Source organism: Lygodium microphyllum, chromosome 25, assembly GCF_053477565.2.
Source record: "Lygodium microphyllum isolate KBCC chromosome 25, Lygodium_microphyllum_v1.1.10, whole genome shotgun sequence".
Lineage (NCBI taxonomy): Eukaryota > Viridiplantae > Streptophyta > Polypodiopsida > Schizaeales > Lygodiaceae > Lygodium > Lygodium microphyllum.
In genome coordinates, this window is record NC_141159.1 from 100,835,534 (window position 1) to 100,850,150 (window position 14,617).

General features: G+C 40.6%; 1 protein-coding gene across 3 annotated transcripts; it reads left to right on the top strand.

Moving 5' to 3' along the window:
* Positions 1-270: 270 nt before the first annotated feature.
* LOC148014561 (chaperone protein dnaJ 8, chloroplastic-like) lies at positions 271-2,893 on the top strand. Of its 3 annotated transcripts, XM_087667147.1 has the most exons (4): positions 271-736; positions 1,948-1,961; positions 2,061-2,129; positions 2,324-2,893. In XM_087667147.1, exons 1-4 carry the CDS (start codon positions 503-505, stop codon positions 2,382-2,384), a joined length of 378 nt encoding a protein of 125 aa, XP_087523273.1. In that variant the 5' UTR covers positions 271-502; the 3' UTR covers positions 2,385-2,893. The 3 variants fall into 3 exon arrangements, with proteins under 3 accessions (XP_087523273.1, XP_087523272.1, XP_087523271.1); XM_087667145.1 differs by lacking the exon at positions 1,948-1,961 and having other exon boundaries at positions 277-736; XM_087667146.1 differs by lacking the exons at positions 1,948-1,961; positions 2,061-2,129 and having other exon boundaries at positions 272-736.
* Positions 2,894-14,617: the final 11,724 nt, after the last annotated feature.

The following is a 14,617-nucleotide window of genomic DNA, read 5'->3' on the forward strand; positions in this document are numbered from 1 at the left end:
ATCTGTCAGATTGGTCCCTATGGCCTCAAAATTGGTTGGGAGCCATTTCCCTGGTGGAAACACGTTCTGTGAAGGTTCGAATTCTAATAATACTGTCTCAATGGTGAGCTTTCAATGTTTCTAGGATCTGATAGAGATATGTCGATATAATGCCAAGTAACCTTTTGGCCACGTCATGTGATCCACGTCAGCCAAAAGAAACAAAAAAAAAAGACGGAAAGTCCTTTCGAAAGACATTCTTGGGAGTTGGCCGACGGAGTGTGAATGTGCCCTTATTCTTGTTCTGATTCACCACCATCATTTTCTTGCTGCTGCGTCTCCATCTCCATCTCCTTCTTCTTCACTTTTCTTCTTCTCATAAATTTCCCCCATTTACCTTCTTCTTCATCTTCTTAAGCTTCTTCTTTTGTTCATAATCATCATCATCCGCATCATATCATCGTTCCCTTTGATTCTTAGCGTATCGTCACCGTCTGCATCTCACCTTCCATCTCCTCCGGCCATGGCACGGGCCTTCTCACCCGGGGGACCGAATTTCCCCCTGGGTGGGGGCTCCGATCTGCGCACCTTCTCCTCCAGCCAGTTCAACTTCCGTCGGCGAGGCAACGGTGGGAGGCGCGACCTCCAGGTGTGCAAAGTGTCTTCTGCTTCCAGGGATCCCTTCTGCACACTTGGCCTCGCACCTGGCGCATCTGAGCAAGACATCAAGCGAGCGTACCGCCGTCTCGCCTTGCAGGTCCGCTTCATAACTTGTGACAGTGTTTCATCCTTGTATGGGAAATGGCTTGAACTTTTGAACTAAGCTCTGAATCACAAAAAGTTTTAGACGCTTTTCCACATATCCATTTCCATTTCTCGGACTCCGAACAAAGGCCATATCATGAGCGTTTGCTAAGAAGCTGCCACATGATACATCCCCAGCCTTTTGCAGTGGGGATGGGAATTATAGGCCTAGACCTTCGGAAACATTTCATGTGACAGCTGAGTTTCTTGAAGTATCTTTCATTTATATGGATTGAACCTTAATTCACCTAGAAATCTAGGTGAGGTATACATAATGTCAATGAAAAATGACGGATATCTTTAACAAGACATTTTATTTGAAAGATGCAAAATTTTTAAACTTGTTTTGATGGGCAAAATAGCCAGAAATAGGCATGAAAACCGGCAAATTTAGGTCTTGCTAGTATCACATACCTAACCTGTTGCAAGCGAGCTACAACTACCTAACCTGTCGCGTGGGGGCGTCTGTGAATTCTGTCTGCAAGAGGCAATGTGTGGAGTTGCCCCCTTGCAGGACCTCGTGGTGTCCACACGTCGCCTGTTGCCTGTCTGCAACGGGCAACGTGTGGAGTTGCCCCCTTGCAGGACCTTGTGGTGTTTACACCACAACGTTTGAATAGCATTGTCATTCTCGTTGGAAAGTGAGATCAGCGTCTTGTGAATGTGGTACAGGTTTTACATCTCGGTGCAGGTCTATGTTCTGAGAAAGGCTTTTTGAGCAAAAGACATATTTCCATTGTCAGGTTACTAGACAAGGTAGTAGAAACATGGATGCCTAATCTCTACATTGTCAGGTTATTAGAAAAGGTCTTGGAGTAAAAACATGGTGGCAAGGTCACTAGTTTTTAGTTTTCTGATACCTGGGAATGGTTACTCGGTTGGTTGAGTGTGGCGTCTAGCAAAGTTTGTTTTACACGAGCAGTCTTTCTTTTCCTTGAGTTAGAATGATGTACAGAAAATCTATCCTTTTGATTTAAGAGGAGGTCATGTGCTGTGTTATCAAGAAATGCTGGAAAGCTTCTATTTTCAGAAATGGTTTTGCATCATAGGTTTAAGATACAAATTTCATTGAGAACTTTCACTTAGTGCCATTAGAAAACTTAAGACTACTGACATAATGCTTTTGTTTGTTTGGGAATGGATCGGTGTGTATCTATTGTCAAGTCCAAGGAGGAAAAGTATGTAAAGTTTAAATTTGTTCATGCGCTTGTCATTTCTTCCTGGACATACTCTTCTTTAATTTTCAAATTGAACTTGTCACACTGGTCAAACTGCAGTATCATCCAGATGTTTGCCAAGGAGAACTATGTGCAGGAAAGTTCATGCAAATTAAAGAGGCATATCAGGTACTTTGTGTGCATGCATGTGCATGTGTGGGTGGGGGTGTGTGTTCTTGGTTTGCAACCTATTTTCATAATTGATTTATTGTTAGGGGGTACGGCAATTTCTGAAACAAAATCTTGGATACTGTAAGAAGCATGTCTTTGTTGTTATAGATGTACGAGGAGTGACTCCTGAGTTTTTTTGTTTGCTGCAACAGTTACTCATGGATAGAGGTGTATCCACACCCTACTATTACTCAGAGGGCTTTATGGGGGTAAATGATGACACTTGGGAGGACTGGGAAGAGTGGATGGGTTGGGAAGGTGCAGGGACTAGGGATTACACCTCTCACATCAACTATGCTTTATAGCAATGAATGCCATTACCCACCCAAATGTCTACAGCTGTACATCCTCTGAAGTTTCTTGTCAACCTGTATTATACTTGTGGGTTATGTTTCAATTTGCATCCTATGCGGCAGTGGCTTTGATGAAGACTCATATTCAAGTTGCAGGTACTTCATTAAGGTCACCAAGTGTGCTTAGAGATGGTGTTTAAAGGGTCCTAATAGTTGTCTCCTAACTTGGACATGCTATGGGCTCAGGAGCCCTTATTTTGGATTATAGCAAGGGTTCTCGAGGTGGTATAGGATCACATCAAAGACAAAAAACTGATGTCTGTTCATCCCTGGCTATTGATCAACTGGCTGGTAGGAAACTGTACAGCTGCAAGATATTGGTTTTTCATCTGATAATTCCAATTCAATAATCTTAATTAAATTCCAACATGCAAGTTATAATCCTGTTGCATAATGCCTTGTCTCCAATGGTTCTATTTTTGCATCTGGTGGGCAATACCATAACACCACTGTGTACAAGAAAATATAGTGGGATCTACTATAAAGGACCTTTTTGCATATCTGTAAAATTGTTGTTGAGAGGGGAGCTGTATGGAACCCTCTAGAAATCATGTGGTGTGGCAGTATGGTTGGGAGATTGGAACAATCAATGTGTTGGCTTCTTTGGACTGATCTCATTTGTAGAAAGGTCTTTCGTATGATGAGCACCAAGTATTTTTAAGCATAGGAGAAAATGCATACTTTTTAGGATCTGATTGATGCTGCTGAACTTGATAAAGGGAAGCAGCTAGTAACTGAGAGAGAGGGAGGGAGGGGGCGGGGGAGGGAGAGGGGGGAGGGGCGGGGGGGGCGGGGGGGGGGGGCGGGGGGGAGAGAGAGGGGAGGAGGGAGGGGAGGGGAGGGGGGCGGGGAGGGAGGGGAGGGAGAGGAGGGAGGGGAGGGGGAGAGGAGGGGGGGGGGGAGGGGAGGGAGGGGGAGGGGGCGGGGGCGAGAGGAGGGGAGGGGAGGAGGGGGCGGGGGAGGGAGGAGGAGGAGGGGAGAGAGAGAGGAGTGGTAAGGAATCCATATGTGGCAAGATTTATGTGATGGCAGGAGGTTTAATGGTTGGAGATGGAGATAGTTTAAGTATTATCAGACCAGAAAGGAATCATGGCCAATTTTATTTTGAAGAGGGCCTCATGACTCATACGAGTTTGGTGATTGTAGGTAATGTTCAACTGAACAAAATGAGAAAGATTTAAGAGGTTTAGTGCTTCTTTTTAGTTTGAGAAAGCCAAAGGCGTTTTGTTCTGGGTTTGACCGACAGTTTGATTTCCATTAATGTAAAAGACCGGATTCAATGTGTTGGGAAGCCTTCCCCTTTTCATAGGATCAGTTATGCGTAATGAGCTAGGAGGGGATTGCCCCTTTCGTACATAGGAGATGGAGCATGTCCCACCTGTTTTGGTCTTGTAAAATGGCAAGTCAAGTCTAGTTGACGATGGAGAAATGATTCTCCAAAACAGGAGGACTCCATGATAGAATTGGGTGGAGGAACAGTTATGGGGGATAAGAAGGCAAAATGAACCCTGTTTTCTTGAAATAATGGTAGGATTTTAGAGGAACTATTTTGCAAAGCTTTCAAGAGGCAAGCAACTAACTTCGGTTTTGGCTCTAAGCCAGCACATTAGTGATTTACGTGCAATGTGGATAGGTTTTATAAGCTTGTACGTTGAGATCCTCGAGCTTCTTAATGCATTGCACCCAAAGAGTGGTTCTAAAGCTGATGTCTTAAAATCACATGTAAATTGGATCGGTCTTATGCAATGGAATATTTACAACCCAAAAATGTCAGGGAATGTGGCTCTTTAATAGTCGTAAGTTTTTGTCTTATCATAAGTTTACCCCTAGTGATGGTTTCTAGTTCTCATTGCAGGAAAATATTTAAATCAACATGTTTTGTATGTGTTTCTTGGAAGCTTAGTTGAGGATTGGATCTTTGATGTTTGAAAATTCCTCCCCAATCACCAATTAAACAATCTTACTTTCATGCTTTATCTATATTGGGTGATGTTCAAACATGCTTTAGAGACTACTACTCAAGCATTTTGGTACATGTTGAAGCCTCCTACTTTTTTAGGTGTGGAGCTCTTTAAAGTATTAAAAATTGTTTGTTCTTTGAAGGAGTTCAAGAAATCATAAATTTTGACCTATTATAAGTATAGCTTTAATGGTAATTCTTATTTTTAATTGTTGGGAAAAGTACAAGGTTGATATAATTAGTTGAAAAAAAAAACTTAAGTAAATCTTTGGAAAGAACATGTGTGAGGAAAAATAAGTTCTTATTGAGAGTTGCATACTAAAACACAATTTGCAAGAGTGAAAATGGGAGGAAAGGATGGAATCAAATCCATTAGGCACAAGTTGGAACACTAACAAGGTCACCACTTGTTGATATTCTTGGAGTTATACTAATTAGACAACATTAACACATTAACCATCATGTTGGTCTTTATTGCTCATGTTGTCATAGTGAATGATAATTGGACCATATCCCTACACATCCAAATCACCAAATAACTTTTGCAACCATACCACCTCACATATTACCATAGCAACACATTTGTACTCAAGCTCTGTACACTTGATAAAGCAACTATAGGTTGGTTTTTGTTGCTCCACATAATAGTTGCACTACTAAGGAAAAACATGAATCCATTGGTAGATCTTTTGTCAGACATGCATCTCATAGCATTGAAAAGAACAAAATGATTGCTTTTGTGACTTGAAATAATCTATTGGTGGTTGCCTTATAGGTACTTTTGACTATGTTGTACCCTTGTTTGAGACCTACTAACAACAATGGGGTGGTGGTCGACAACTACCTTTAAGAGGTGCATTTCACCTTCCTTCTCATGGAGGGCATTACTAATGTCACCTCATAGAAGAAATTATCAATACACAAAATAGATAGAATTTGAGGATGACTATGTCTAACCGTGCACTTCTAAAGAAGGTAACATGGTTATTTAGACATTATGTAGGTGAAGAGCTTCAATCTTTGTCAAATGATCTTTGATTCGAATGGATGGTTATGGCTCTAGGAGGGTGTCCTTTTTGTAGGTACCAAAGATAGGGAGTATGCTAGGAATAATTAGGAATGTTCTAGAATATTTGCTCTAAAACACATTAGGAATTTATTGTTTAAAAATACTAGAGGAATCTTTCTTAGAACCCACAATTGGGATCCTTGTTACTCTCACAATCCTAAAACAACTCAATGTAGTGTGGCTCAAGTTCCTCTTAGCTTAATTGCTCTACCTAACCTATATGCTAGACTTGCATAGGTAGCCTTTTCACCATTCGGTTACATAAACCTCACGTGATAGAAGTTTGGACCCAACCAATGTATGGATCGACTTGTGGCTTCTCATAAGTGAGGCCTTGTGATTTTGGGCACTGTGAATCAACTTAGGAGGACGGGGTATTCAACATACTTAACACTTTGCTCAATGATAACCTATGGGTGAACTCCTTGCTATGCATAATGGATTTCTATTGGACTCATTAAGTTTACTTTGGACTCAATAATAGGCTTCCTAATAAGCAATGCCAACTTAGCTTAGAAAGAAATAATCCAAAAATCTTTATCTCCCCTCCATAAAAAAAGACGAAATTCTTTGTTGATACTTTAGTTTCAAATTTTCATATCTTTTTTTATTTTTTAAAAAATGAAGGCGTTATGTAATTTTAATGTTAGTTTAACGATTGAAAAGATTGACATTCCGAGGGTAGAATTTAATGACATGCATCTAATAAATTCAGCCACTAATTATTTATTTTTCATATATAAAAATGGAGAACTTTTTTAGCCTTTCTCATTTTGCATTCTTTCACATCTCTTGTATTGTAAAATGACAATGATATTCTACTCGAGTTAATGCCTTTCCACCATTGCATTCCTTCTTTCATAAGAGAAAATCTTCATCTTGAATATCACCTCTTCGTAAGCAAAAGGAATGTGTCACTTCATCTACCAATGAAATATAGTTGTGCAGGGCGCAAGGACCATTTGATGGGAAGTCCCATCCCTTGGACCATTTGCAAGGACGTGAAATCTCTACTCAAGTTTGTTAGTGATGGATATGATAGCATGAACATATATGAGTAAATGAGTAGCTTGTCTTACTTGATTAACTATGCGTTAGACTCAACGGTGTCCATCTATTTCTACGTGGAAAATGCATATGATACGCCTTGATCAAAATGAACATATCATACTTAGACTCCCCTCGATAGCCTTTTTATAAACTGGTAAAAGATGGAAGTAATAACAAAAAATGATAGTTTAGGAAGATACATATAGCTCAATTGTAGGAGATGTGGTTTACAACTAGTATAATATATTCTATGATATGAAGGCTTTACAATCCCTTGCAATTCAATAGTTTGAACTTACTCATGTAGAATTTGGTGGTGTTTTAAAATTTGTTATCACACATCATGAGAGTTAAACTGTTAAGAATAAAAATTTAGAAAGAGTGAACCATAAGGGTAAGCCCTTGGTCAAACTCAAGTCCAGAGAGGACTTCAAGGATGCATATGAAAAATGGCGGACACAAAGTCATTAGACTATCCAGAGAGGACTTCAAGGATGCATATGAGAAATGGCTGACACAAAGTCATTAGACTATTGGAAGAAATAATTTCCTATGCATAGCATTTATGCTTGGAAGAAGAGAGTAAGAAAAGTTTGGAAGGCCACTCCATCAACAAGGCTTAATTTGTTGCTATGGAGAATTATGGTGAATAAACTACGGTTCAAACAGAGACTAAAGTTTAAAGCACTCTCTCTCCTATGCTTGTTCTATAAGCAGGAAGAGGAAGATATAATACATATCTTTTGGAAGTGCCTTGAGGTTCGGCCTATGTGGAGAAGCCTTAGGAAAATTTTGAATGTGGCTAGTTTATCTATGTATTTGGAAATAAGGCCAGCTTTACTGGTTTTTCCTACCATGTATGCGGGAGCATTACAATCTATCCGTACTCTTGTTTCAACTTATTTATCTTACTTTATCGCCTCCCAAAGTTGCAAAGATCATCCTATCCATTGCAGCAGCCTTTGGTGCTAAACCGCTACTTTTCGGAGATCAAGGAGGGCGGTTTAACGATGAGGAGATTAAGTACTAGCATATCCTTTGAGCCTTCATCCTAAGAGATGTCTAGAGGAGCAAAAATGCCTTATTATTTGGTTGCTTGAACTCTCTCTATGGTGTCTTGGCTAAGAATCTTCATAAGTCCTTACAAGATGTTGTTGCTCTAATGAAATGCCTTAAGGGCCACACTCATCATGTTGTTGCTAGCATGTTGGAAAAGTCCTTGTAAATCACTAGTTGGGTAGCTATTCATAGGGTTTTGTGGTTTAGATTGATGCTGGCTTCTTGTTGTTTCCCCTATGGAAAGCTGTAATTCCACCTACTTGAGTAGTATAAATTCATCTTCCGCATTTAAAAAAAAAAGAAGAGTAACTAAAACATTGATGAATAAAGCACTAGATCCTTCCACTAGGAAAGATGATCCAAAGTGGTTTAGTGTACAACATGAGAACAACATATTTTCTGATCATTTGAGATATGTATGTTTTACTATTTAAAGGGAGAGAAAGTGAGTGTTTATTTTGCACAATGTACTCTCACACATATTTTAGGTTCCTACAAATGAATTTCTATTTTACAATGAGTCTTTCATAAGAATTGGATATTTGAGATAAGCAATGAGCAAATAAATGGAAAAATCTTTATGTTCAAGGCATGGGAAGATCTAACATGGAATAACATATGTGAAGGGAGATGAGCCTTGAAGTGGAAGCATGAGGGGGAGCAAGAGCAAAAGAGAGAGACATGCACAATGTGGGAACTGCAATAGTCACAATGTGTGACCGGCCTTCGCTTTATTCAAATGTCATTGAAAGAATAAAGAATAAAGTGATAGTGATGGGCGCTCGCCGTGCCTGCAATGTGTAGGCTTGGGTACTGTTAGTGTAGTAATATACAGGCAGCTAGGTAGAGGCGCCTTTACCTCCAACAACCTCCCACTTAAAGGCGACTCTGCCTCAATGAGGAGTGAAAAGAAAAAAAGAAAAGACAATACAAGATATACATAGATACAACAGGATGAGGAAAGATATCTCATCCAACAACCACCAACCTCCTAAGGAAGGCAAAGCGCTTCGCAGAGAGACTTTTCGTGAGCAAGTCTACAAGATTCTGGTCAATTGAGATCTTGACAAGGTCAACAGACTTGTCCTCAATGACCTCATGAATGAAGTGATGTCTCACCTCAATGTGTTTTGTCTTCGCATGGAAGATCGGATTCTTGGCTAACTGGATAACACTCATAGAATCCAAATGTAGTGTAGGGATAGCATCTCCAATACCAAGGTCAACAAAACCAAACTACCCAACCAAATGGTCTCCTTGCAAGCCTTAGTGGTTGCAACATACTCAGCCTTTGTAGTAGAACGGGCCATGTATTTCTGCACCTTGGACATCCATGAAACAACACCTCCAGCAAAAGTGAACACATTACCAGAAGTGGACTTCCTATTATCTACATGTCATGCATAGTCAGAGTCAGTGTATCCCACGACTCCTATATCCTGGCTACCATAACATATGTACATATCAATAGTGCCCTTCAGGTATCTCACGATACCCTTCACGACATCCTAATGCCTCTTGCCAGGTGTAGCCATATAACGTGCCACAATACCAACTGCAAATACAATATTTGGACAGGTGGCTATCATGGCATACATAAGACTGCCTGCGGATGCATAGGGAATCTTGGCCATCTCGATGCTCTACTCATCTGTCTCTTTGCAAACAATCGGCCTCTGATATCTTCACATGAGAAGGAAATGGACAACCAATGGGCTTCACATCCTACGTATGGAAGCGCGAAGGACTTTATGGATATACTCCTTTTGTGACAACAGATAGAGTAGTCCCTCCTTGAGACCTGTCACGCATAATGCATATACCAAGTATATGAGAGGCATGTCCTAGATCTTTCATCTCAAAGCTCTTTTTGAGCTGAGCCTTAAGAGCATCTAGCTCATCATGAGCTTTCCCTGCTAAAAGCATATCATCCACGCATAGAGTGCCAAAATTAGTAATAAACCATCATGGGCTTTCTTCCTGTACAAGTAGGGATCTATAGCACTACGACAGTAGCCCTCTGATTGTATGAATGCATCAAATTTGTGGTACCATTCCCTAGGTGCCTGCTTCAAGAAGCCATAAAGACCCTTCCTCAATCTGCACACTAGGTGTTCCCTACCAGGCTCTACAAAGACCTTAGGTTGCTCCATGTATATCTCATCATGCAAGTCCCCATGTAAGCGAGCTGTCTTGACATCCAACTGATACAAGTCCAAGTCAAGCTCTGTGTAGCCAAAGCCAAGACTAAGTGTAGAGTGATCATCTTAACCACAGCAGAGAAAACCTCATCAAAGTCAACACCATGCTCCTGCTTAAAACCCTTTGCTATCAATTTGGCCTTATATGATAGCCTGGGGTGTCTATGGGTACTTTTTAACTTGTACACCCACTTGCAAGGCAAAGCCCTCTTGCCATTAGTAGGCAAGGAAACCAAATCCCACATACGATTCTTATGCAAGGAGTCAATCTCAGACTGCATAGCCCTTTCCTAGGAGTGACTGTCACCCCTACACATAGCCTCATCATAGGTGAGAAGCTCTCCTGCATATCTGTAACCAAGACATAATTTATGGAGGCCTCATAATAGTCAGGAGGTCGTCTATCTCTAGTAGATTTCCTCAATGTAGGCTATGTTGCCTGTCCAACATCCTATCTAACATCCTAGCCATAAGAATTGAGTGTTGATGTGCAGGCTGTCTAGCTGGTTGTGCGAGAGCAAGGGGCTCCTCCTGAAAGATAACCTTGCGCATCTCAACAACTTTCTCAAGCTGTGTACGCATTTTGTCCTCATGGAACACAACATCATGGCCGCGGATCCCAAAGATGGTATCCCATGTCACATGCATCTCCATAGCCAAGGACAATGCATTTCACACTTTTACGATCCATCTTATTGTGTTTCTCCTCACATCCAAAGACATGCAAATGAGCATATGAGGGAGGCTTTCTTGTCCACACCTCCTCTGCAACCTAGAAGCCAATACCATTGCAAGGTGACCTTTGATGACATGTGCGGCAGTAGAGACTGCCTCAGCCCAAAAATGTTGTCGTAAGCCTACTTGGCTAAGCATATTATGGACCCTCTCTTGGATAGTCCTATTCATATGCTCAACCATACCATTTTGGGGAGGGGTATAAGGGGCAATCAACTGACACTTAATGCCTCGTTCATCACAAAACTACTCAAAGGCATGTGAGACGTACTCGCCCCCATTATCGGTCCTTAGGCATTTCTGCCTATGCCCTGCAGCAAGAGCAAAGCCAACGCGGAAAGACGACGAAGACATCAGATTTCTACTTTATGGGATAAGCCCAAACCTTACGTGAATAAATCAATAAATGTGACAAAGTACTTCGCACCCCCTAAGGATTGACAGGGAAAGGGTCCACATACATCTGAATGCACAAGAGCAAAAGGCTCACCCATGCGTGGAATATCAAACTTTTTATGTGAATTCCTAGTCTGCCTGCCATATAAACAATGATCACATGACTCAAAACACGATTAGTCACAAGGCAAAAGATACTGCAAAGCGCTAAGCATTTTCATTCCCTTAAGCGACATATGCCTAAGACGAGCATGCCAGGTGGGATAGAACCCACTGACAAAACATGGTCAATAGTACTAGATACAACCAAGGGGTAGAGGTTGCTAGACTTGGAACCTCTTGCAAGAACAAACCTGTCATGAGTTATCTTCCATGTAGAATCACCAAAGCATAAATGATAATTTGCATCATCAAGCTGCCCAGTAGACATAAGACTTTTAGTCAAGACGGGTATATGACATACATTATGCAGAACAAAAGTGCTACTAGAGGGAAACTGTCGTGTGACATCACCAATGCCAATAATAGCACGAGACCGATCATCATCTAAGCGCACAATACCAGATACACTGCGATAGATATGAAACCACTCACAGTAGGGGGTCACATGAAAAGGCGCACTCGAATCCAAGAGCCAACACTGTGCATGAATAGACACACCCGAATCCAAGAGTCAACACTGTGCATGAATAGACTAAGCTGCCTCGGTCAACTAAGAGGCATCATATGAAGAGGCTGCTAAGATGTAGTCACCATCAAACTCCTTAGGCTGCATAACATTTATCTCCTCAATCTTTACGTTGGACTTTGCATGTATAATTTTTCGATCATTGGATGTCTCACGCAATTTTTCTTTCCCCTTTTCTTTGCGCTTCTCATCGCACATCTTATGGCACTACGGCCGTATGTGTCTTGCTTTCCCATAATAATGGCATGTAAGAGTAGACTTACGTCCAATAGGGACGCTGCGTCCACATGACTTAGACTAGGACTTCTGAGAGTCCTTCCCATGATGATCATTATCTTTCTTGCCACTTCTGCCACCTCTAACTGCAGGAAGCATAATTGTTTTTCATGTTAATTTCTTCAGTCACAAGAGCACTCTCTACATCTTTCAATTTCAACCCATCAAGTTTGTTGGTATAGATCACACTGCGAAAATACATCCCAAGTCTCAGGTAAAGTGCCAAGCAGAAACAAAGGATGCAGATTATCCTGAAACTCAATACCCTATTGAAGCAGATTTGTCATGATTGAATGAAACTGGCTAAAATTAGTAGACAATGGGGTCCCCTCCTTCATATGGAGATCCATCAACTATTTAAGCCAATACATCTGTGAAGTAGGGCTCTGCTTTGCATAAAGTTCCTTAATCTTTTCCCATATATTCCATGCACTCTGATCTTCATCTTCAACAACATCATTGTGGACCTCTTCAGAGAGTGATAAAATGATAGTGGACTTGCATAATGCATCTAAATCAGCCCAGTCATCATCATCCATGTTCTTGGGTTTAATACATTTGTTTCTTTGTGGCTTAATCTGCAATTTTGTACCAAAATCTGCCATATTTGAGACTTTTAGTAGCCATAGTTGGTGCCATCCAACTTAGCAATGTTAAGTAAAGCTGTATCTTTGAGATGACTAGCCATAATGAGTCAAAAAAAGGTAAACTATGCATAAAACAACTTGCTATAATTAGTAAACAAGCCAAATCCACTGCCAAAGCAAGTTGAAAATTAGAGAAACTACCAAAATAACCAGTTGTCCACCAAATAGTACCAAAAGTACATTAAAATGGCATGATTAAGCTTAGTAAATACATCACAATCTGCATAAAATAGCTTGTTGTAATAAATCACAACAGTGAGAAAATGAGAGTAAACAATGAACTAACAGTGATCCAAAGCAAAGTCAAGTATGACTACTAGGTTGTCAGATATCCTACATGAAGCAGGCATGTAACAAACACTGTAGCAGCCACCAAGAACCATGAGCCAAACACCTAAATAATTGACAAAGTTTGGTGTATGCTCAAAGAGAAGATGGATCAAATCATCTCAAAAGCATCCAATGTAGACAAGTATCTATCAAGAGCATAGACATGTAAGAGATCCCTGTCTACTCAAGAAGCTCAACTACATAAACCACAAGCTCTCTGCAATATCCAGAGATAGCATGAAGCTCCCACTGGTAGAAAGATCAATGCCAATTGAGTAACCAAGCTCAAAGATAGCATGTGAATGCATAAGGCATCATGGAGCCAAGACCATATATCAATGGAGCATCAAGAGTAAGGGATTGGTCAAGCATCACCTATAACATTCAGTACATCACGTAATAGTCAATGTCAAATCTCTAACAATCCAAATAAGCATCCAAGAGCTCCAAAGTATGCAAATGAATACCCAATTGAAGCTTCAAGCGGCAATCAAATACAAACAATGTAAGGAGCATGTATTTTTGACATATGCATCAAAGCATGTATTGAAGGGTCAAGCATAGACCATAGGCATAATGATTGTCACAAAGTATGCCACTATAGATTAATGTCAATCAAATGCCAACCAAGACAGAGCTCAATTGAATCTCAAAAGGCATTTCGGAGCAATATAAGACATGTGCCAACCTTAGTACATCAGTGTAGTCATATAAGTCACCTGAGAAGTACCCGTGATGACCAATAGGTAGAGTATACACTGACCAAATAGGCTTCAACCCTAGTTATTACAGCAATAAATTCACTATCAACCCTCAAATGAAGCTCAAAGCCGCCTCAAATCATGGGCATATGATATACCAATGTACTAGCATCAATAGTACACATCAAGAGTGCATATAGAACACCTGAATCATAGCCAGAAGCAATAGGCACATAAAATCCTTGTTAAAAGAGGTTTAGCAATGTTGTATACAGTAGTGAATACACCGTCAAACGGAGTTATTTTAGTACCAAAATCAGCTCCAAATCCAACCCATAACAAAGCATAGCATTCCTATATATGTAGACATCACTTCAGGATAATCGGGCATCATAAGACCAACAAAGCTGACCATAGAAGCATCTAATAGAGTACTCCCTTGTATTTCCAGCCAGTAAACCTTAGCCAAAATAGAGTAAATGAAGTGGTTAAATTAGTCCAAAATTAACTCCAAGCAATGATATAGCATCCTCGAATATATAAGCATCAACCGAGCATAACGGAGCATCATCCAACCAATGGCAATGAGTATAGACATCAAAGATAAGTGCTGCCCTATTTTTTGATAGTCTGTGGACTATTATAACAGTCCAAAACTGAAGCTTAGCACTCAAATGGAATGCCAAGAGTGGAAGGATCAATGCCAAGCATCAAAACCAAGCGTATAAGTGCTTGTATAGCTGCCCAATGAAGAAAATATAGTGTAGGAGATAAAAAACATGAGTTGCTGCCAAAAAAGGACATGTTCCACATAACGTGATGCTGCACTAGCAAGGTGAGGGCTATGGGGGCTACTCCAACTTACTCGAGAAGGCTCAAAGAGTTCCCAAGAAGAATGCAACCGATAGGAAGCTCGAACGAAGTGGCTATGGCTGCCAACAAAGAAATGACTATGGTAGGTATTTAAATGAAAGTTGAGAG